Source organism: Talpa occidentalis, unplaced genomic scaffold, assembly GCF_014898055.3.
Source record: "Talpa occidentalis isolate TD23 unplaced genomic scaffold, MPIMG_talOcc4v2.1 talOcc4.7, whole genome shotgun sequence".
NCBI lineage: Eukaryota > Metazoa > Chordata > Mammalia > Eulipotyphla > Talpidae > Talpa > Talpa occidentalis.
In genome coordinates, this window is record NW_023605083.1 from 116,555,818 (window position 1) to 116,578,455 (window position 22,638).

General features: G+C 56.0%; 2 protein-coding genes across 3 annotated transcripts; both read left to right on the forward strand.

The window, feature by feature from the left end:
• Positions 1 to 3: 3 nt before the first annotated feature.
• Positions 4 to 8,738, forward strand: HOXB6 (homeobox B6). 2 transcript variants are annotated; one of them, XM_037494653.2, is made up of 3 exons: positions 4 to 45; positions 6,142 to 6,665; positions 7,719 to 8,738. In XM_037494653.2, exons 2-3 carry the CDS (start codon positions 6,251 to 6,253, stop codon positions 7,976 to 7,978), a joined length of 675 nt encoding a protein of 224 aa, XP_037350550.1. In that variant the 5' UTR covers positions 4 to 45; positions 6,142 to 6,250; the 3' UTR covers positions 7,979 to 8,738. The 2 variants fall into 2 exon arrangements, with proteins under 2 accessions (XP_037350550.1, XP_037350551.1); XM_037494654.2 differs by having other exon boundaries at positions 9 to 45; positions 6,174 to 6,665.
• A 1,708-nt stretch (positions 8,739 to 10,446) lies between these two features.
• HOXB5 (homeobox B5) lies at positions 10,447 to 12,997 on the forward strand. The gene is made up of 2 exons (XM_037494650.1): positions 10,447 to 11,151; positions 11,815 to 12,997. The coding sequence occupies exons 1-2, from the start codon at positions 10,590 to 10,592 to the stop codon at positions 12,060 to 12,062; spliced, it is 810 nt and encodes a 269-aa protein (XP_037350547.1). The 5' UTR covers positions 10,447 to 10,589; the 3' UTR covers positions 12,063 to 12,997.
• Positions 12,998 to 22,638: the final 9,641 nt, after the last annotated feature.

Here is a 22,638-nt window from a genome sequence, read left to right on the forward strand (position 1 = left end):
CCACCCGCTTCAATCCGGAGGGAAAATTTCCCAAGGTCTGCAAAGGTAAGAGAGATTCTACAATTCTTTTGATTCTTTTGCATCGATTTTGTAGGGGGTGGGGCTTGGGTTTGTCTCCCTCCTCCCCCCTCCAAGAAGGGGCTGAACCCCACCTCTGGGCGCTGCAGGGAGAGGCTTCCCAGGAAATTCAGTGACCGAGAAAGGGGTGGCTGCTTCCTGGAGGGGGAGCCAGGGCAGGGAAGACAGGAGGGGGAACGGAAAGGGGCCACGGAAGCGAGCTCCACCTCGCCCCTTTAAGATGCGAGGACAAGGCTCAAGGAAGGGGCCGAGAAAGAAAGGATGGGGGTGTCTGGGCTTCAGGGTGCTCTCAGCCGCCGGTCGCCGCGGCCTCTATGGGTTTATACCCCCTCCCCCTCCAACCATCCCGCCCTGGCCCTGGCCTCCCCCATTTGCCCCGGCGCAGTTGTCTTGCCCGGGTGCGGGTGTCGGCGGCTCAAGGGCGGTTTCCCGGCGGCCCTGGCAGAGGGGCGGTGGCGCCGAGGGACGTCCTGGTCTCTGGAGGGCCTGGAATCTCCGCAGAGGCCAGCAAAGGGCGAGGAGGCGGCTAGAGAGAACAGAAAGAACAATTCACAGAGAAATGCTCATTAGCTCCCTTCGGAGACATTTCTGAAATTAAAGGGTTGTAGGTGGAGGCACCCAAACCCAGGGAGACCCCCCAGGAAGCCTGCCTGAGAACGCCCAGGTCTCTCACCACTCCCGCAGGAGGGAGCCTCGCTCTGCAGGGAGACAATTTTGTGGTTTTAATGCGGTAGGTGACAGTGTGTTGATTTCTGTGCAATATCGATTCTATTATCTGTGTTTTATTGGTATGAGTGTGGGTTTTGGTGGAGGAGAAAATTGCCATGTGTGTGTCTGATGCAGAAATGTTTCAAACTTTCCTGGATCCAGATGTGGTGGATATGAAGAGGCTGTTTAGTGTGTGGTTGTTTTAGGCTTGTAAACAGAAACAAAAACAGAAAAATAGAAGCAAATAAAAAGAAACCCCAACTAGGGGACCTGAAGCTGTCGGGACTGGAAAGCTGCTTGGTGCTGAGCTCAGACAGCTAGTCCTGTCCCTCCCTCGGCGCCTGATTTCATTCCACAGCCAGGCCCCCTGAGGGAGGGAGAAGAATCGCTGGACAGGAGGCTGATTCTTAAAGTAGCTGGTGGGGGTGGGGAGGGGTAGTGGAAGAGGGTGCAAGCCCTAGGTGAGGACTTAAAATAAAGTGGAGGGCTTCTGGGGAAGCTTGGAACCAATAGATAAGCGACTTTGGGTGCGGAGAGTATGGGAGATTGATTTCCTTTGCTTTGCACGAATAAGTGCTTGGTTTTCTTTTTTAAAAGACCAGATGGGCAGCGTTCAACCTTGGGTCTCTCTGGTTGCCCAGAGTCTGGTTGCTGGATCTGGGGCAAGGATGTGGGGGAATATTGGCTCTCTCAGTGCTGAGTTGGAAAGACCGGGGCGCAGCCACTTGTGGCGCTGGAGGCCCTCCCCGCGCCTCCACCCTCCCCGCCCCCCCCCCCCAAGCACAGGTAGATTTTCTCCCAAGCAGGCCAGGGCTGGTGGAGGTGGGGGTTCAGGGCCATAGCGAGAGCCGTTCTCGGCCAGCACCCACGACCCGTAAGAGCCGATTCTCAAAGGAAAAATTCCCCAAACACACCCAGACGAGAGAGCTTTCTCTCCTGGAGTCTTGGAGGGGTATAAATCATTCCCTCAGACAGTTTGCTCTGACCCAAATTATGCGGTTTGCTGCCATCTACCGTCCGTTCCGAGACATGCGCCCTCGGCGCCGCCTGCCCAGGGACGCGGCCGGAACCGTGCGCGCCGCTCGCAGCCCGGCCGCTCGGGCTCGGCGGGGTTCGGGCACGTCGAGTCCAGACTGTCGCTTTCCTCTGTATCGTGGTTCCCACCCGTCTGCTTGTGGATTAGAAAACAAGTGTCACCTCTTCCTCGTGCGCCCATCCGGGCCCCAAACCCGGGGGCTGGCCGGGGGAGCGGCTTTTTCCGGGCATATTTAACCAGGACTGATGCTGCATCCCGCGGGCAGGGGGCCCTGGACCGAGGGTCGGGGCACCAGAGTCTCGAGCCTCCCCACCCCCAGGCGCGCGAGTGGATCGCCCGGGCCGCCGGGGAGATCCGAGGCCAAGGCTGTGGAAGGTTTATTTGGTTTTCTTTTCGGCCAATGGAGGCGGTGAGCCCGCGGGGAGCTGGCCCCAGCAGTTCCACTCGGTTGTCAAAAGACAAACCGGGTCTGTGTTCTCCCGGGTGGCTGCTGGGTCTTGCCAGTTCCGTGGGCGGTGTGTCCGTGGTGAAGGAATTGAGCCGAATTTTCGGGAAACTGTTGGTGTCTGCAAGTGAGTGTGGGTCCCTCCCCCATTTCCTATCGTTTCAAGCGAAATCGACGTAAATATGCTTTGGGAAGAAATTGGGAGTGGAAGTGGGGATCAATAACTAAGGAGCCAAACCATTGTAATTTCCGTTGCTGCTCGACCCCCTTACACACCCGCTTAACCCGACGCTTTCGCAGAAGGGGGTGGCCAAGGAGGGGGGGGGTAATGCGCCTCTGCTGCCTCCTTTGAATATTGGCCCCGGTCTCATGGGTTACTGATTAGCTCGGGCTTTCAAGCCTCAGGAGGAAGCTCTGGTTGCTCCTTTCAAGGTGCTGTGGCCCCGGTTTTCGGGCGGGGGCTCCAGGAAATTGCCTGTGGTGCCAGGCAGGCAGAGGTGTTATTGGGATCTGGCCCAGAGCTGGAGGAGCTGCCGAGGTTGAGACCTGGGTGGGGCTGGAGGCAAAGGCGGTGGCAGCCCCCCATGGCTCTGAGCCTCTTGAGTCTGGGGGGCAGGAGCAACCCTTTCAGTTAATGGGCAGGGAGAATGACTCTTGGCATCTAGAAAGCCCAGCCCAGGGCCACCAGTGGAAGCGCACTCAGAGAGTCTTGGGCCCCTCGGAAATTTTTTCTGTAGGCTGTCCAAAGGACAGGTAGAGAGTGAAAGGCGACCGGTACGGAAAGTTAAAACACTTCAGGGCTCTTAGGGTACTACAGACCTGGGGGTAGGGAACAGGAGGAACAAGCCTTACTGCCCACTCCACCCACCCCCCAAGATCTGAGACGATGCCGTTAATTTGCATAATGGAAATAAGGTCTTTGTAGCCCGCTTTGGACAGGCTGATTTTAAGGCTACATCCCAACTTAATAGCTCTCAAACGTTTAGGAGCAGCTACACTTCTCCCTCTGAGGGCATTTATGTTCCCCAACCCCAGATAATCAGAGTCCAGGGGAAGGATTGGGTTGACATGTTTTAATTGCCCCAGTCCAGCCAGAATTGAGAGTGGGGGAGAGGAAGGTGCCCACCGTCCAAAAAGCTGGGAGTGAGGGGAGTTTTGTAGCTGAGAAGAGATGGGAAGCCTGGACAATGTCTTAATCTTCTCTCCCCACCCCCCCTACACACAGGCAAATACCCCTCTCTGAGGTTACCGGTACAGGAGGATTTTACTCCTGAGCTGAATACAACTTAGACACATCCCTGCGAGCTGGAATGTGTGTGTTCACGGGACCACAGACTCCCAGCACAGAAAATTACAATTATAAATCCTGCCTGTGGGGTTTCTGTACATCCTTTCTGTTGTGTACTCAAGACTTGGTGCACATATATATCCATCTCTCTATGCACATACTTCCTCGCTGAGGCAAAGAGAGACACCCCAAACCCACAGAAGGCTGTGCCCCCTGTGTATTTACATATTCCCCCTTGGAGACAGACTGAGGTGGACAGAACTACAGACAGATTCATAGAGATCTGGCTCCAGAAACCAGGCAGCCTCTGGCCTGGCCCTGCCCGCCTGCTCTTTCTCCCAAACAAACGGATCAGACGAATAAACGCTCATAAATACCTCTGGGCTTAGATAAGAGCGATGAGGCGCTATTTCCTTTCATGCCTACTCCAGGCGCCCAGGCCCTGCCTTTGCGGCTCCATCTCACCACAGGCAACCTGCAGAGGTGAGGTTAATTTGGGGGCTTCGATTGTAAGGATAAGGGAGCTATTTTTTTGTGCATCCTTCACAGGGGAAGACTCCCTCTCTCAGCACAGCAAGACTCCACAGGAAAACCCACACCTAGTCCTGTGAGAGGGACATTCTGGCTAGGGAGAAGGCAGGGAGAGCTGAGGCCCAGCCTCAGAGACAGGGAGTAGGGATGTATACACAGGCAGTCTCCCCACCTTACTCCTTCTGCCCAAGTATTCCCCATTCCTCTCTGAAAGTGGGCCCAGGCCCTGCTAGAAGGCAGCACTTATGAGTCCATCATTAGGAGGCTCAAACCGATGTTAACCCCCCACCCCACACAGTCTGGCTAGGAAGAGGTTGGTGGACATCCAGGGGTTGCCACTTGGCCATAAAGGCACAGCCCAGAAGTTGTCCCTGTGAGTTCAGAGAGCCTTGTAGGCCGCTTTGTAACCCACTAAAGATCCACTTGTGGTCACCAGCCTCAGAGCTCTACCATTTTCCTGTATCCCGTGCCATCGCCAGTAGGCAGTGCTGGCCCACTGAAAGGAGCCCAAAGACAAGGTGAGGAGGGTCAGCCTGGCCCTGTCATCGTCTGACTTTGTCCTATACCCTGGCCCATTCCTGGCCCCAGATCCAGAAGTGGTCACTCTTTGCTTCCTGGTGAAGGGTGCATGTTAGAATCTTGAAAACACATTGGGCCCAGTCTTCCAGCCAATGCTCATTCTCCTCAGATGAGAAAAAGAGAGAACGCAGGTCGGAGAAGCAGAGCCTCACACACACCTAAGCGTGTGTGGCAGGAAAGCTGCGGATACAAGCGTGAGAGAAGCTCAGATACAGGCAGAAGGCTTGTGAGCATCTGGAGAGGGAATGGGGCTGGCAGTTGTAAGCTGCCTGCTGAGCCCCAGGAGAACCCAAACACCTCGCCCTGCTGATAAAACTAAACCAAAATCAAGTATTGGGATGTAACTACTTTTGAAAAGAATGACCAGGTTCTGGAGAGACCTGGAGAAGGAGCAAGAACCTCTCTCTTCTTGGGAGTCTCTGATTGACTCAAATATAGGAGGGTTTGAGGACCCCAGTGTGGAGGAGGAAGAATGTTTCCCCCTGTGTTCAGACTTAGGAAACAACACCCTTGATTCCCAAGAATCTGCAGCCTACCACATTCACGTCTTTAGGGGTAAGAGGTGGGAGTAGAGTGGGGATGGCAGGCAGGACAGGAATCCGACAATCCTAGCCGAGGGGATCCTCTTACCCCTCCCCACAGGGGTGCGTGGTAGAACCAGAAGGATGTCTTGGGCAGGCATAGGCAGCCACAGCTTTCCAAGAAACTCCCAGCCTAGCCGCAGAGCCAAGGGAGAAGCTTGGGCTCAGACCTTCCTTCCTTCTAGCTTCTGGGTCCTCTGGACAGCAGGCTCTGGCCTGGCCCTGTCAGCATAAGAGCTGCAAAGAAGCAGGAATAGTAAACTAGGGTTGGGGAAGACAGAGTACGTCTGAGAAACAGGAGAAAAGGTTTTCAAAACCTGGGAAGGAGACTGTTTCCTTCTCCGTCGCTTCTTTCTTAAAACGATGTCTATTAGCGGAGAACCCTTCTGGCCTTTCACCAACACAAAACCGTAGCAACCAACCTTCTCCTTTCTGCTCTCTTAACGAAGGAGATTGCGACTGGAGACTCGGAACGCTAAACCACCCTCCCCTGGAAGGGATGGGGTTCAAGCCACGCAGGGGTTAACTTTTCTGAAAACACAAATTAACTTTTTCCTATCCTGCGTGGAAGGGGAGGGATATATTTATTTAATCACTGGGGGATGGGGTGGTCTCAATCCAAATGCTCCCTCCTCCCTCAAAGCACAGACGCCTCTTTCGCAGATCCTACGTAGGTGGAACGGGACGCGTTGTGTTGTTGGGGAAAGAGAGAGAGAAAGGAGAAGGAGAAGGAGGGAAAAAAAAAAGGTTGATAGGTTTGTGCGCGAGTCCCTCGTGCGGGCTGCGCTCCTCCTGGGTGCTATTTGACAATTCCTGCCTCTGCCATTGGTCAGTGTTGGATCAGATGGTTGTATTTCCTTCTGGCCCTCACTGGCACCTCGCCATCCCCCCTCAGCTAAAACCCAATCTCAGATATACTACTAATAGGCGCGGCGCTCGGACTATAAAACACAACAAATCATAAACCCGGCGGAGCTGCAGCGGCCGTGCGCGCCTCCCTCCCAATGAGTTCCTATTTCGTGAACTCCACCTTCCCCGTCACTCTGGCCAGCGGGCAGGAGTCCTTCCTGGGCCAGCTACCGCTCTACTCGTCGGGCTATGCGGACCCCCTGAGGCACTACCCCGCGCCCTATGGGCCCGGGCCGGGCCAGGACAAGGGCTTTGCCGCTTCCTCCTATTACCCGCCGGCGGGCGGCGGCTACGGCCGAGCGGCGCCCTGCGACTACGGGCCGGCGCCGGCCTTCTACCGCGAGAAGGAGTCGGCCTGCGCGCTCTCGGGCGCCGACGAGCCGCCCCCGTTCCACCCCGAGCCGCGGAAGTCGGACTGCGCGCAGGACAAGAGCGCGTTCGGAGAGACGGAGGAGCAGAAGTGCTCCACCCCGGTGTACCCGTGGATGCAGCGGATGAATTCGTGCAACAGTGAGTGAGGCTCCCCGCGGTCGCCGCGACCCCCGCGCGCCCCCGCCCCCGGGAAACAACTAGCGAGGCTCCCTCCACCCCCCCCCCCCGCCCCCGCAGCGCCCTTCTCCCACAGGGTGCTGGGTGGGCCTCTCGGCTGGGAGACGGGGGGAGATGGGCCGCCCGCCCCGGGTCTTCTGCTCTGTCCTCTCGCCCGCAGGAGTTGCAAAGTTTGCAAAGTCCCAGCTGCACTCTGAGCCGGGGGAGCCAGTGGGCTCTCCGGGAGCGTCAGGCCAGGGCTGGGATTCCGGGGCAGGGAAGGGGCAGGGACCACAGTCGCTGGCTTTGCTTTCCCTTGCGCCCCCAGCCCTGGTCGCGTCCCCCACCCAAAGACTGTTCCATTAAAAACCGAGTGCGTCATGGGAAGGGGGCGGCGTGACGCTGGCGAGGGAGAGTTGAGTCTGTCCCGGACTGGGTTTCCCTAGGGGTGGGGGAGGCTGGGAAGGATGAGGCACCAGGAAAGGGGTGGTAGTTAGAGGAGGGAGGGAGATTCAGGGGGAACAGACTGAGAGAGAAGTTGGGGGGGGTGAAGCAGGCGCCTGGGTCTCAGGTTGGATTATTTGTCGGCCTTAAGTCCCAAATTGATGTCCATTAGCGGGACAAGAAAGTGAGGAGCCGTTAATGCCCACTATGGATCGATCCACGTCATTACGGATTAAGGACCGGAATCTATCACAGGCTAGTGGGGGAGCTAGATAGATGGAAGGAGAGGGTGCGTGCGGCCAGGAAGAGACACACCTGGCCAGGACTGCCCCGGCCCTTCCTCCGGGGCTCAGGTGGGATTTTAAACTGCCCTTCCCATCCCCCACCAGGAGTCTAGACCCGAGACGCAGGCCTCGGAGACCCGAGGGAATCTGGAGGGGGCGCTGGAGGGGTGAGGCAGGGGGGCAGGGACCGCGGCATGTGGAGGGCATCCCGGGACAAGCTAGAATCTGCCAGGTTTGAGGGTCGAGCGGGGGAGGGGGTCTCCAGCCCCGTTGACCCCAGACCTCAGCATCTCCTCTCTGCTAACAGGTTCTTCCTTTGGGCCCAGCGGCCGCCGAGGCCGCCAGACCTACACCCGCTACCAGACGCTGGAGCTGGAGAAGGAGTTTCACTACAACCGCTACCTGACCCGGCGGCGGCGCATCGAGATCGCGCACGCCCTGTGCCTGACCGAGCGGCAGATCAAGATCTGGTTCCAGAACCGGCGCATGAAGTGGAAAAAGGAGAGCAAACTGCTCAGTGCGTCTCAGCTCAGTGCGGAGGAGGAGGAAGAAAAACCAGCGGAGTGAAGGCGCTGGAGGGGGGCGGGGGGACGCGAAGGCCGAGGCCGGTGGGGAGACGAGGTCTGCAGAGAGCCCCAAGAAGGCTCTGCGGGCGGGGGAAGCCGGGGCCTGCTCGCCAGCGCATGACAGGCGGCGCCCAGCCCTCTCCGGGACGCCCCCGCCCGCAGAGCTCTTGCCGGGTGCTTAGAGGCCGCGCCGCCCGAACCCACCCGTCACCCCGCGCCCCCTCCGTCTCCGCGGAGGATGAACCCGCCTCAGCCCGATCAGGCTCCACGGTGAGAACTGAGGACTGGACTCACTCGATGTTTCCTGGAAGCAGAGCAAATGCTCTTGTCCGTGTCGCGTCTCATTCCGTCCATGTCCCTCGTGCACGGTTCAATGGTAGATTCGCAGGCCCCTCAGCGGGGCCTCGAAGACTCCCTGGTCCCCAGACCTCTCTCCCACCCCTCCCTAAAGCCACTGGAAGGAGCACATACTACCTAGAAGTAAGAAGAGGAGCCTCAGAAGAAAACAAAGTTCTATTTTATTAATTTTCTATGTGTTGTGTTTGTAGTCTTGTCTTAGCTCTGGACGTGAAATACTTCGGTAATAATATTAATATTATTAATAATGATGATAATAATAATAATAAAGACGTAAAAACTCGCCGCTCACTCACCTCCGCTCCTCCCCCGCCTCTCCTGCCCCACACCCCCACCCTGTCTTCCCGGTGCCGGAAACTCCGCAGCAAAAGCTGGAGCCCAGCTCGGCCCCAGCGGGCCCGACACGACTCGGAAGTTACAGTTGAGATGAAAGGCTGGAGCCTCCCGCCCGGGCTCCAGCGGCGCGCCTCGCCGGTGCTGAGGCTGCCAACGGCCTCTCCCGGGGCAGACTTGGGGGGGAAGAAAGGGGCCGTTCCCCTCCATTCTCTAGCTTATCCTCGTTTGTGCGTGGCACGAGGGACACCACCGAGACCCCCCTGACCGGAGCCTCTGCGGAGACTAAGCCAGGCGGGTCTCGTGCCTCAGCAGCGCTTTTCTGGCCTCACGTTCGGGGATGCCCCTGGCCGTGGGCCTGCCCACATGGCCCGATCTCCGCCGTCCTGGGCCATCGGCTTGGGGCCTGTGGCTCTGGAGACTAAATCGGGCTACCGGTGTCTCTCCACCCGCAAGTGAAGGCTCCGGGCGCCCCTTCCTGCCTCAAGAGCTCAGCGAGGAGCAGGGGAATATGAAACCACCGGTAGGCGCCAGCGAAAGGGCACCACTTTCCCCTGCTCCTTGGAGACCTGAGGCCAGGAGGCCAGGTGATAAGCGGTGGTTTGGTCTCATCCCCTCCACCAAAACCGACCCATTCTCTCCCCACCCCCACCCAGGCGGCAATCTGCGGACACTGTTTGCTTCCTCCTCCCTCTCTCTCCTTTTTTATTTTTAAAGAAAATAGCTGCCTGGCAGAAGGGGCCCAGCTGCAGCGAACTCCCGCCGCCCAGCGCGCTCAGCAAGGCGCCGCTGGTCCTTGGAACCCCTTCCCAGGGCTGGGCACATTCTAAAACTACCCCGAACACCAGTGAGGGGCCTCGAGTGGGGCCTCTCAGTGCAATAGCAGGGTCTGGTGAGGAGGCGTGAAAGGGTTCTGCCTTGATCTAAACTCTCAGAATCAGCTTCCAGCGTTTTTTTCCCCTGGCAACTAGGCCCGGAGCTCCTCCTCTGAGGTCCTTGTCTTGCTCTGTCATTTCCTGGACCTGCCTAAGGATACGGAGGAGGTCAGGAAGAGGGGTCCAAACTTCTAAGGGGCCCAGGAGAAGTGAAAGCTTCTCCTTCCAACCCTTGCCCAGCCCTTTCGGCTAAGCCCGTAAGCTAAGGACAAGTCACTGCAGCGGGGTCAGGAAGCAGGCCAGGCCAAGCTACCGGGAAACCCACTGCAATAATTGCTTTTCACACACATCTTCCAACCACCCCCTGCCCCCATTTCCACCCCCAAGTTGGAGATATGCTAAACCTGGGTAAGGGAAAAGCAACTCAATCTTTGATCATCTACCAGAGTTAAAATAACAATGATGATGATGATGATAAGTGCAAGGAGGACACAAATAGAGACACTAACGCCACGTCTACGAAAGCGAGGAAAGGTTCAGTTGCATCCCTCCTTTAAAAGACTCAACCCGACGGATGAGCCTAGGCCAGGTTTCTCTCTCCCAGGGCGGTTGCAGGGAGCCAGCAGGGAGGCAGCGGTCGCCGCCATGGCGGTCTGTGGCCCGCGCTCCCGCCGATCGCCGGAAGGTGGCGCGCTCTGCTCAGAGGCCGCCGCCAACCTTCTCCCGTTTCTCCCCCTTCTCCCGTTTTCCCCCTCTCTCGGAGGCTCGCATTGAATCGGCCCTAACGATTCTCGGATCGTCATTATTTGTAACCATAGAGCATGAATTACCTCTTGAGGTCATCAGCGAGAATTTACGACTGGTCAACAAAAGCACGTGATTCCCTAACGCCCCCCCATCCCCCTTCCAACCCCCCCCCATATTTGGCCGCATACATAGCAAAACGAAGTACAGTGCATCGCTATAATTCATTAATACATCATAAATCGTGAAGCACAGGGTTATAACGACCACGATCCACAAATCAAGCCCTCCAAAATCACCCAAATGAGCTCGTACTTTGTAAACTCCTTCTCGGGGCGTTATCCAAATGGCCCGGACTATCAGTTGCTAAATTATGGCAGTGGCAGCTCTCTGAGCGGCTCTTACAGGGATCCCGCTGCCATGCACACCGGCTCTTACGGCTACAATTACAATGGGATGGACCTCAGCGTCAACCGCTCCTCGGCCTCCTCCAGCCACTTTGGGGCGGTGGGCGAGAGCTCGCGCGCCTTCCCCGCGCCCGCCCAGGAGCCCCGCTTCAGGCAAGCGGCGTCGAGCTGCTCCCTGTCCTCGCCCGAGTCCCTGCCCTGCACCAACGGCGACAGCCACGGCGCCAAACCCTCTGCTTCGTCCCCCTCCGACCAGGCGACCCCGGCCAGCTCCAGCGCCAATTTCACCGAAATAGACGAGGCCAGCGCGTCCTCGGAGCCTGAGGAAGCAGCGAGCCAGCTAAGCAGCCCGAGTCTAGCTCGGGCGCAGCCAGAGCCCATGGCCACCTCCACAGCCGCGCCCGAGGGGCAGACTCCGCAAATATTCCCCTGGATGAGGAAGCTGCACATCAGCCATGGTAATTCTCGCTCTCTTTTTTGTCTTCTCGGCTTTCCTTCTCTGCGTTTGGGGGGTTGGGGGGGGGCAGGCGAGCTTGGCTTTTCCTCAAATATAGATTTTTTTTTTCCAGAGGGGCAGAAGTCACGAAGCGGGGTCTCACTACTGGGGGACAGAGCCACCGTGCTCTTTAGCTGGGGGGTGGAGAGGAGTATTTTTCATAATTTGTTCCTATGTTCGGTTTGGGTTTTATTCTCTCAGCTGTGCTAGCTTTAGGGTGCAGGATGGGGTTTCTGTCATGTGGGGAAGGGTCCTGCTAACCCCCCGAAAATCTGAGACAGCCGCTAGCGAGGGAGGGGCGAGCAGGAAAACGGGCTTTCCAGGGCAAAAGTGCAGGCGCTCCCCTCCCTCCCGGGGCGAGCGGCCGCCTGAGCCCAGCGAAGGGTGAGGCTCACGGAGGGAGCAAGAGACAAAGCCGGGCGCCCTCGCTGCCGGCAGAAGTGGGGGCTGCAGAGATGGGGGGCGGGAAGGGCGCTCCGACGAGGGCAACTGGAGTGGGGAGGATGGGCGCTGTGGCGAGCGGGGTGCCGGGGACGCCTGGGTCCTGCTCCACGCCCCCTCCCACCCAGGGCCCCCTCCCTTAACCGGAATAACGTTGCCTGGGGCGCTGCTCTGTCTGCTCCAGATATGACGGGGCCGGATGGGAAAAGGGCCCGGACCGCCTACACCCGCTACCAGACCCTGGAGCTGGAGAAGGAGTTCCACTTCAACCGCTACCTGACCCGGCGGCGGCGCATCGAGATCGCCCACGCGCTCTGCCTGTCCGAGCGCCAGATCAAGATCTGGTTCCAGAACCGGCGCATGAAGTGGAAGAAAGACAACAAACTGAAAAGTATGAGCCTGGCGACAGCCGGCAGCGCCTTCCAGCCCTGAGCCCGCCGGGAGGAGCCCTGGGCGGCCCGAGAGCCCCTCCCGCCCCCAGTCCCGGCCCCTCCAGCCTCCCCGCGCTGCCGCCGCCCGCTGGGGACCGGGTCCCACGAGCCTGCCTCACCCCGGCCTTGTGTTACGTTTTTTCGTTTGGTCTTAGGTCTTCCTGTGGCTCCCTCTCTCCTGGACTGGTTAATCTTGTTATTATTGTTAATAATAATATGATAATTATTATTTCCCCCTCCATGCGCCCCTCCGCTCGCCCCAAATCCACCAGTGTTTCTGAATGATGGTGTCTGTGGTTGCCCTCCTTCCCCACGGGAAAAGAAAAAAAGAAACTCGCATGTTTAATGTGAACTTCCCCTTCCCCATCTATGTTCTTCTAACTTATTTATAAAGGATGATCGCTGTGTCTTGAGTTTCAGCTTGAAACTTCTCTAAGGGGCAGCAGCTGAGGTGGGGTCGTGCGTAGCACCGGGGGCCCAGCTGAGCTGGCCTCAAAGATGGAGTCCATGACTGTGTCTCTTTCCACCCTCCTCCCGCCCCACACCCCAGGTCCAAGTCTCTCGGTGGCTTGGTCCTGGGGTGGGAAGAGGCCAGGGAGGACCAAAGGGGTGATGTTGAGAAGAGGGAAGGAAAATAGTGAGATTTAAGTTCCTGCCGCCTAGGTAGGCCCCACAAGGCCTGGTCTGGGAGTATCCGGAAACAAAAATAATCCTCAGTGTAAAATGTCTGTGTACTTCTCTGTGAATCCATGGGTCTGGCGTGGAGGGCCCAAACAAAGCTTGTAAATATGGGGATAGTCTGGGTCAGACCCACCCCCTCCCCCTACCCATTTCGCTTCCAAGACCATTTGTGGTGAGCGAGTGGATGCTGTGCTGTGTGTGAAATCTGTCTTTGCCGGGCCTGTCTCAGTGATTCGCTTTTGGTATTTGTTTGTAGCTTTCCTTGAAGTCAAATAAATGTTTCCCCTATTCCACCGCCCTTCCACTTGTCTTTTCTCTGAGGGCCTGCCTCTCCCATCACCGGGCACACCCTAGACCATTCCTGATAGATCTGGTACAGGGAAAGGGAGGCAAGATGCTCACCATCAGTCCCTCTCAGCCACCTAGGTCCATCCCTGGCTTGGCCAGCAGTGCTTGGGCCAGGGGACAAGCTTCTATTCCATACCTGAGGAACTGAGAGGCCCAGAAACCCCAAGTGGGGCTGGGACAAGGGAAAGGCTGAGCTGGACTCCATCCTGGCCTTCTATCAACTGGCCAGAAAAGCTTATGGAAGCCTCTTCAGGAAAAGTACTTTGGGCCCAAATCCTGAGCAAGGAGACTCCTGGCCTTTTGGGAGTGATACAGGCCTGCCCAGCCCCATGTCCCTTGCTCCAAATCCCAATTCAGTCCTGTCATCCACTGAGTCCAAAAAGGAAAAAAAAAAGAATCACCTCAATTTCAAAGGTTTTCTCTCCCCTCAGCCTTCTCTACATTTATCAAGGGTTCCCTCTCTCCAGGGGCCCAACTGACCTTCCCTCTTGATTAGGAGTTGGGGTCCCTCCTGGAAGACCCCCGGGTTCCCCCTGCAGTCAGGCTGGCCCAGGGCCAGGGCCCAGTCCTCCTCCATCCAAGTCAGCCTCCACCCTGAGCGCAAGAGTCATGTCTGGACACTTACCCGGTCAATCCCTTCCAGCTTGGCCCAACTTCTTAACAGGACTTGGGGGGAGGGGAAGCTGGTGAGGAGGCAGCCGAGGGTCGTGGAGGCTCTACTGGGCCCTCCTTCCCCCTCACCCCTTGACTTTGTCCCCCTTTGTCCATAGCAAACTATCCCAAAAGTCGCTATGACATTTAGATGTCAAATGGATAGGGGTTTTATCTCGAAGTTAGATCGTAAAAATCGCCGAGAAGTCAGACAGATACCCCTCACTGGCTCGAGAAAGTCACGTGAGGTCCATAAAGTTAGTTTTATGGTTTTGGGGAGTTGACACCGCGCGGTATATTTCACATTCTCCAGAATGTTAAGTGACACTTTAACTGCTCGCTGTGGTGGGGAAGGGGGCAGAGGTAGGTGAGCGCTCTCTCAGCCCAGAAGGCGGTGGCGGCAGCCCAGGCCCAGCACTCCGCAGTAAGTCGCTTCCAGCTTTCGCTTTTTCCCTTGTAATTTTGGAGCTTGGAACTGGGGAAGGAAATCTTGCCCCCATCAGGGCTGTAGGGTGATAAGTGGGGGGAAATTTAGTCTGCTTTTTGCACCAAGTTCTGACAATCTGGGTGACCTGAAGTGGGGCGCTCAGTTGGATAAGGCCTCAGCCGTCGGAGTGCCTGGTTTTTATTTGCAGGAGTGTCTGGACATTTGTGGGGAAAGGCGGTTGTGTGGGTTCCTTCAGTGCCCTTGGAAATTTAGGGGGCTAGAAGGGGAATACATATTGCTGAAAGAAGGGCCTCTTGTGGGGGCCACTTCGCTGCTGGATATCTTCAGACAGACATCTCCCCACCCCCAGGAGAGGAACTTTATGACATTCATTTGTCAGGGGTGTGTGGGGGCGCGCCGCTGGGCACTTTTATCTGGATACATCTGAGCTGAGAAAAAGCAGGGGGGATTGTTAAGGCAGCGGCTGTGGGCTGCCTTGCACTGGGGCACTTTCTGGCTTTCAGCTCTTTGAACCCCACTAAAAGGGGGTCCTTCTGGTTCTCCATAGCCTCATCAGGGTTATCTAAGATGGGGAGCGAATCACTTTTGCACCCAATTTCAGCCTATTGGCCCCAAGTCATCCCTTCTGCTTGGTTCTAAGAAGGGTCCTGAGATCAGAATGGGGAATGGGCAGAGGGGGGCAATCCCCTCAAATCCAAAACCTAATTCCTGGCCAGGAGTATGAGGAAGGGGACAGCCTCTTCCTTGCTTAGAGGATCCCTGGAAATCAATAAACAAAACTTACGCAAGAACACAGACCCCCACAATTGTCCAGAGGAAAAACTGGACACAGGAGCTGGGAGGGAGAATTGGAAAGGTGCTCTCTTTTTTCTTTCCTTCCCTGCTCTCTTCTCACTGTACCTGTAAAATATCCTTTGTTTTGTGGTGCCACACATTAGAGGGATTTCATTGTTTGACCCCCGCAGGTTGTTATTTTCTAAGAATAAGTAACCTTTCTTCTAAAAGTCAGAGCCTTCATCCCTCCAAATCAATCTCCTAATTTTAAGACCCAGGAGTTTAACCACGTTGGCACTCCTGATTTCTCCAGTCTGCCATCTCCTGATTCAGCTTATCAATTCCCGTGGATGGTCCCTGGGACTGAACATGCTGGCACCTTAGGGGTTTCTAATCTCTGGGACAAGGAAAGGGTCACAAGATCCCCCCACTTCCCAGGAAAGGACCTCTGTTCTTTTCCTGCAGCAGCTATCTTGTCCCCTGTGCACTCCAGTCCCTGCCCAGGCCTGACTTATGGGAAACCCTTTACAGGCTTTGAGAGGAGAGGACAGAGAGTTTGGGGTCTTCACCCTGGTGTGGAGACACATCTCTCTAAGAATGGATGGGGCACTGATATCCATGGGGAGACTCTGATCAGCTCCCAAAGGATCCCCAGCACAATTAAAAATACTAATACATTTTGGTGGCATAGCTTCCTCAGGCTTCCACTCTGGCCAGTGCAGATAAGTTGGATGTGTTGCGGGAGAAGAATGCAGCAGGGACAGACTCCAACCTGGGGCCTCCAGGAAACCCTGGTCCTATTGTGCCCCTGGCCTCCCTCTCTCAGAAACCCCAGACCACCAAGTCTGCCCTTGAAGATTTTTTTTGCCCCCTCTCATCTTCTCTAAACTCTGATAAAGAATGTGTGGGGCGGGTGGCCCAGGGACATCTGCTGGGTATATCTGGACAGATTTTCCGGAATGGGAACAGCAGCCCTGGGCGGGGGTGCCCACTTCCGCCCCTCGGAGGTCAAAACCCTCGGAGGATTTCCTCCAGCTCTAAGCGGATCATAAAGAACACGCCCTAGTGGGGCTTTTCTCTTCCCCACTTCAGGTTCTTTGGGAAATCTTCTCTCCTGAACCCCAAGAAGGATTCATTGGGGGGCAGATGAGAGGTGATAAGCATTTTTCTGGTACAAGGAGCTCTCTCCTGTGGCCCAGACCCACACCCTTTCCTCTGGCCTTGCCAGGACTGTCTTGGGGAAAGCTGCTTCTCTCCAGGGTTCTTCTCCATCTTCTCTGCCACTCACTTCACCTCCCTGGCTGGATCCGGGCCTCTGAGCTACAGGCTGGTGCCTTCTGCCTGGATCCTTATACCAGCCACAGCGCACCCTCAATCTGGGGCAGGGCGCAGGAAGCAGTGGCCAGAGATTAAAGCTGCACACTTTCCCCCTTCAGAGGCCAATCTGACCACCACTCAGTGGACAATTTGATTTTTGGGGTTTTGTTTTATTTGGTTATTTTTTTGTTTTGTTTCTCCGTGGTGGCCACCGGGTGGGAGGAAGTATAAAGAAGTGTAAACAGGAAAACCAGCAGGGCCTGGAGTTCCGAGCGCCCATATTTCACTGGCTTCCTCTCTATAACTGCAGCAGGGACACTTAACCCTTCCCTAGCTAAGAGAACCTATTCATTGAGGGCTGGTGGGCAAGTGGGGGCAGGATTCCAGAGGAAGCTCCTCTCTTGGTCTTGCTCCTCTCCTTTATCCTGAGGTGGGGATGCTGGGGCAAAAGGCAGGATTCGGAACAAGGGAGAAGATGTCACTCAGCACAACCTACCAAACGCAGCCTTTCTCGGATGGCAGAGAGGGCTCTGGCCTATCTGGGCTTCCAGCTTGGAGACCAACCCTGCCAGCCAAGGAGGACAGGGCAAGCAAGAAGCCCTTCCCTCTGTTAGGGGAGAGCCCACCAGTCACCCTTTCCATTTTTGGAGTTTTTCAAAGTAATTTGATTTGGAGGCTGGGATCTGCCCACAGCAGGATCTATTGATTGCTGCAGTGCTGTTACACATTCATATTAATTAATACAGACACTACGCCTGGAAATTGAGTTTTTTGGGGGGGAGAAGGGAGGAAATGGGGGCCCCTTAAAGAGAATGGACCTTTCTCCCTAAGTGCCCTGGGACTCAGGTTGGAGAGTCCCTCCCCACCACAATCAGAGGGCTGCCCCCATTTTGAAGTTCCTCCACGCCTCTGCAAGGGTAAATTCGCCACTGTTGGACTCCTTGCACAGTCTCCTGGGCAGTGGAACTGAACACCTCCCAGGCCAGGCTCTGCCTTGTCACTTAGTTTTCCCCAAGCCCTCCGCTGGAGGGATCCTCTGGCTGGAGTTCCCAGAAGGACCTTTCTGAAGGGTTCACACCTCCTTCCCACCTTTATTTCAACTTTCCCAAGGTGGAAGATTTTTATGGATTTGGGCTTGTTTTGTTTTAGTGTTTGTTGTTGGTGGTAGCGATGTCCTTCCCCCTGCTCTCCTACCCCTCCCTCCAAAAAGTGATTAAAATCTGTTAAAGGATTTAATTAAGAGAGTTAAATGAAAAGGAAGGAGGCGCAAATGAGTTGGGGGAAAAAACCCACACCAAAGCTATTCTCAACGATTAAATCGCCATTTTAACAATATAATGGAGTTTGCATCCTGAAAGGGGAAATCAGCGCTCATATCTCATCAATAATTCATAGAGTCCGGGATCACGCAGAGGTCAGCAGACGGGGCTGCAGCGCCGGCCTACGTGGGGCTCGGAGCCGCCCCGCATACATTACGCGCCGCCGGCCACACAGCCGCCACCTCCGCGGCCGGCCGGGCAGGGCCATGCCTACAGGTTTAGGACGATTTTTCGTTCTTTCTTTTGGAGAATTTACCAGGAACCGGACTGTGGGCTCCCAGACGAAGTGGGGGGACTTTGGGAGGGAATTTGGATTTAGGGTAATTAGAAACCTGACAGACCCCGAGTGTCACCGCCTTCCCAAGTTTTACCCTCGCCCACTCCCTTTTCTCTATGACTCAAGGGTCTCTGTTCCGTCTCTTCTCACTACATTTCTCCACGGAGAGGGACCTGCACTTTGCACAGCATCTCTCTCTTCTCCCTGGAATGGGATCCAGGCTCGGCCTCGGGCTGGCGGCTCTGCGGTGCCTCCCGGCGGAGCCCACACCGCGGCGGCGTCCACTGCGGCCTCCGGGCGCGGCGCGGGCTTTGATGGCTGCATCCCTGACCGTGGAGCCCCGGGGGTAAGGCCGAGAGCGCCCGGGAAGGAGAGGTAGCTTGCAGGCCGCAGCAACATAAACCTAGCCACGAGCGGAGCCGACCCAGGCCGCCTAAGAGGGAGGCCATCCAACCTGGAGAGAAGCATTTAGGGGGCCCGTGGAGGGGAGCCCCAGCGTGGGAGCACAGGCTCTTTAGGCTGGAAGGCACCATCGAGGATCACTCCTGTATATGGCAGCTTTGGCCTGTGGTTTCCATTCTCTCTTTCTCTCTGTGTCCCTCTTAACTCGCGCTCTCTTTTCTGTTTTCTGACCCCCAAGAGCCCCTAGGGAAGGAAGAAGGAATCCCTCTCTGGTGAGAGGTGGGGGCCTGGGGGGCCATATTTGGCTTCAGGGAAACCGAAAGAACGCAGGTCGCCAGGGTTGCAGCTGCGCCGGCCGGCGGAGAGGCAGAAGCTGTAACGTCCTCGAGCTGCCAGTAGAGTCCGCCTTAGACCAAGTTCACAGCCAGGCTGAGGCCTCCAAGGCGCCAGCGAGCGGCGGCGCAAGGTGGCCCTGGGCCAGCTGGGCACTCTTTGCCTGGACAGGGAGCACTCCCTCCAGCCCGTGGGGACTGGCCCCCTCGCTTCCAAGGAACACTTACTCAGGCGCTCTCTACTCTTCACCCCAGAAACACCCTTCTCCAGGTCAGCCCACTGTACCACTCCCATAGGTCCCCTGGCCCTGCGATGCCACCCCCTCTAGGGAACAGGGGCGGGTTGTGAAAAGCGCTCGCAGGCATCCCAACAAGGGGTGCCGGTGAAAATGCGGGAATGGGATCCACCTGGTGCCTTTCTCCAAGGAGTTATTTGACAATCAAAAAATCTCTTCCCCAAGTCTAAGGCCCTGGTGCTGGTGGAGAGGGGGGAGGGGTAGGCAAAACGTTTTACGCTGGGGTTTCTGCAGCCAGTGCAGCAGAATGAGACCCTGGGCGGTGAGGCCAGTGTTACTGCCCGAGGGGTCGCAAAGTTGGAGGGTCAAAAGTTTACCGCGTGCGTGAGTCGCCGAGGCATCTAGCGGCGGGGGCGGGGTGAGAGAGGAGGGGGCTGTGTGTGAAGAGAGAGCACCAGCAAAGATGCTTGAGGTAAGGAAGACGGGTGGGCTGGGGAGGAGAAGAGGCAGATATCTTGGGAAGGAGAAACTGAGGGAGGAAGAAACCCTTTTTCAAAGCTCCCTGCCAAACCTCCAAAACAAAAAAAAACGAGTGGGGACCTGCATAAAAGAGAGGTCTCCAGGCCCGGTGACTCCTCTGCGTAATTTTCTCTCCCAAAGATAATCTTTGAGTCACCATATAAAATTTAATTAAAACCTACCCAGCCGCACACATTTTAAAAATCCAATTACACACACATCCTTGCTGGACATGGGGCCAAACAGACTTCCAAGGTGAAGGCCTGATTCTCACCAGCAGCCCCACCCTGCTACCCCCAAAGGGGCCAAATAGTTGGTTCCCCAAACTCCCCCCCCACCCCCAGGACAGCTGGTTCTTCAGGGTTTCATCCCCTCTTCTCCTTGCTGGGTCCAGGCAGTTGGAATTCATAAGCATGGCCAGGACTAAATTTCCACCCCTCTTTCCAAATTGCTTAGGTTTAAGAACTTGGATATTGAAAGAAGTTTAGCTTGTTAATTTTCTCGCTCTCTCCCAAACCTCCACTTGTATGTTCAACCAGAATCCCTCTTCCAATTTGGAGGAGGGAGGCGAAATGAGAAGGAAAAATACTGAATGGCCTCACAGAGATCTCTTAAACTGGAGTTGAAACAGGCGACCTGAAATGAACCTTGAATCTTTGCATTAAGTTTAGTTCATAACTAAAATGCTTAGAGAGGCTCTATAATTATAACACCAGGGCATATGCCTATTTTTGGTATTTAAATGACTGTTTGTTGCAGTAGGAGATATCATCATTTTCTCTTCCAAGCATTTAATGTAGGAGGTGCGCTGTGGGTGTCTGTCCTGCCAGAACTGAGATAACCTGAGCATTCTTATAAAGATGCTTTATGAGATAGGGCCAGAAGAGACAACGGTTTAATGTCAAATTCAAATCAATTTGACCCCAATTTTTTTTTTTATTAAACCAATGGAGGTGTGCAGGCAAGTTTCTCTGGGGAGTCAGGACAGGGAGCAATTCCTCAGGTCCAGAGGTGTTAGAGGTCAAAACCAGAACTGGAAAATCCTTCTCACCTCCTGTTTCCCCTTAGCCATCTCTTCTTCCTCCTTGCTAGGATAGCATGTTGGTAAATGTACCGCTGTGTGTGATAACTGGCACAGAAGCCTGAGATCCTGGGCTAGAGAGGACTCAAGGTGGGAAAGAGAGTCCTCTGCCACTCATTCAAGCTGGGTACCTAGGGATGTCCTCTCTGGACCACCCCTCCCTGGGGGTATAGCACCCTGCCAACACTCCCCCAGACCTGAGCTGGATGGCAAGTGAATCACCTGACCTACCCCTGTGGTTCCCATAGAGGCTGGAGAAAGGGGAAAATGTGTTGACAATCCAGTCCTAAGGATACTAATTCTGAAGGGACAAACCAAATAAAAGTTCTTAACTGTAGCACCTATTTGTTTAGTTCCTGAACCTCCTTATAGTGGTATGTTGGTAGTCAAAGGAGTTACTGCAAAGATGAGAATTGGCTTAATTTTTTGGGGGGAGGGAAGGAGATTATTGGTTAGTTTTTAGAGAGAGTTAAAGCCAAGTCTCCAGCTTTGACCAGGCAGTCCTGCCTTTCTTTCCAGGTTCCCGCTGTCCTCCCCAAACATGCTGGTCTATGGACCAAACCTCAGCCTGAGAGATGAAAGGGTCATTCCTGGGGTTCTGGCACCACCAAAGTTTTGGCCAAAATGGGTGTCTCTGGCACTGGAAGAGGGGACAAAATAGGTGGAGTGTGCAGTGGGGTCTGGCTACAGACCCTGCCACTGCAGTCATTTGGGGGAAAGGCAGGAGGGGTCCTTTGGCACAGGCCTGCTTGGGACCCAGGTCCCCAAGGCCACATTTCTACTCCTCCAGGTGTCAGCCTCCTTCAGAACAGGCCACAGAAGGAACCCCACGGAATCCTAACTTCTCCTTCTTTGCCCCAGGAGCCACAGCTGACAAAAATATAGGCATGATGGAATATCAAAGCGGGGGCGGGGCCCATAGAATCCTATCCGAATGGGACTTTTTGGGTGTGGGGGTTGGGTGAAGGGAGGAGAGGGTTCTGGCAAAAAGTCGAGCTGGAGAGGATGAGCTGAATCAAATTCCTGCTCCGTCATTTTTCTCCCAAGTAATGACCTGCGCAAAATTCAATATGACCGAGCGAACTGCGCGAGCGTATTATAGTAACTGCCTGCTCGTGGGGGAGGCCCGAAGAGGGGTGAACCGCAGGTCACGGCGTCTAAAAATTATTAAAATGTTTGAGAGCCTCGTGACGCGCCTAGCTGTTTAACAAAGACTGCCAAAGTATGAGATTAATACGAAAACTTGCGCTTCAAAAACAAAAACACACCAAAAAAAAAGTCTTGTTCCGGCCTCCAAAGGGGGCCCGGAGCGCCTCTGCCCGCCGCCGCGGTTCGGTTTTCCGGCCACACAATAATGGACAAGAGGAGCTCCTCGGTGGCCGAGCGGGCGTGCGGGCGGGCCGGCGGCGGGAGGGCGCGGGAGCCGCCCGGTGAGTACCCTGCCCGCTCCCTCCGGGCCTTCCACTCTCCGCGCGGCTGCCGCGGTGCGCGAGCCGGCTGGGGGCTGCTGCTCGGCCCTTCGCTTTCCCTCCCTGGCTCTGCCCCCTCGCCCGCCGACTAACGGTAGAAGATTCCGCGTGGGCTGGCTCGGGTTCGGGGGAGGGGTGAGCCGTGAGGGGTCACGCGAGCAACCTGTGGCTGCCCGGAGACGCCGGCCAGAGAGCTGCCAAACGACCCGGGGCGCAGGGGCCGTGGCTCCGAAGGCGCGCGGAGCCCCAGCTCTTCTTTATGTTATTATTGCGCGCACTGATGTTAGCGTTCTGGGTTGTGTGGGACGAGGGGAAAGCAGCCTCCAGCTTTGGCCAAACTCGTCTTGGGAGTCACTGATAAACTCTGCCTCCACCCATCGCGGCTGGACCCGGCTGGGGTGGGGGGAGTGCGCCTCCTTAGGATGGGCAGGTGGCGGCTTCCAGCGCGCAGAGGAGAAAGTCTCCGCGCCCAGTGCCCAGGATCAGCCATTCCCAGCCCTGCAGTGACTCTGCCTCCCGTCCTTCTCTGGGGTGCTCCGGGCACCTGGGCCGCATTCCTTGTGAAGTGTAGAGCAGCAGACAGGCCCAGATGCCCTCCCCAAATTTCGAAACTGACGAGTTGGACGGGTTTCGGAGAACAGGGCAAGTTGAGAAGGACCTGGAGGTATGGGGTGGGGGAGGGGGCCTGACCAGTTGGAATGGGTCCTGGGGCTCCTAAGTGGC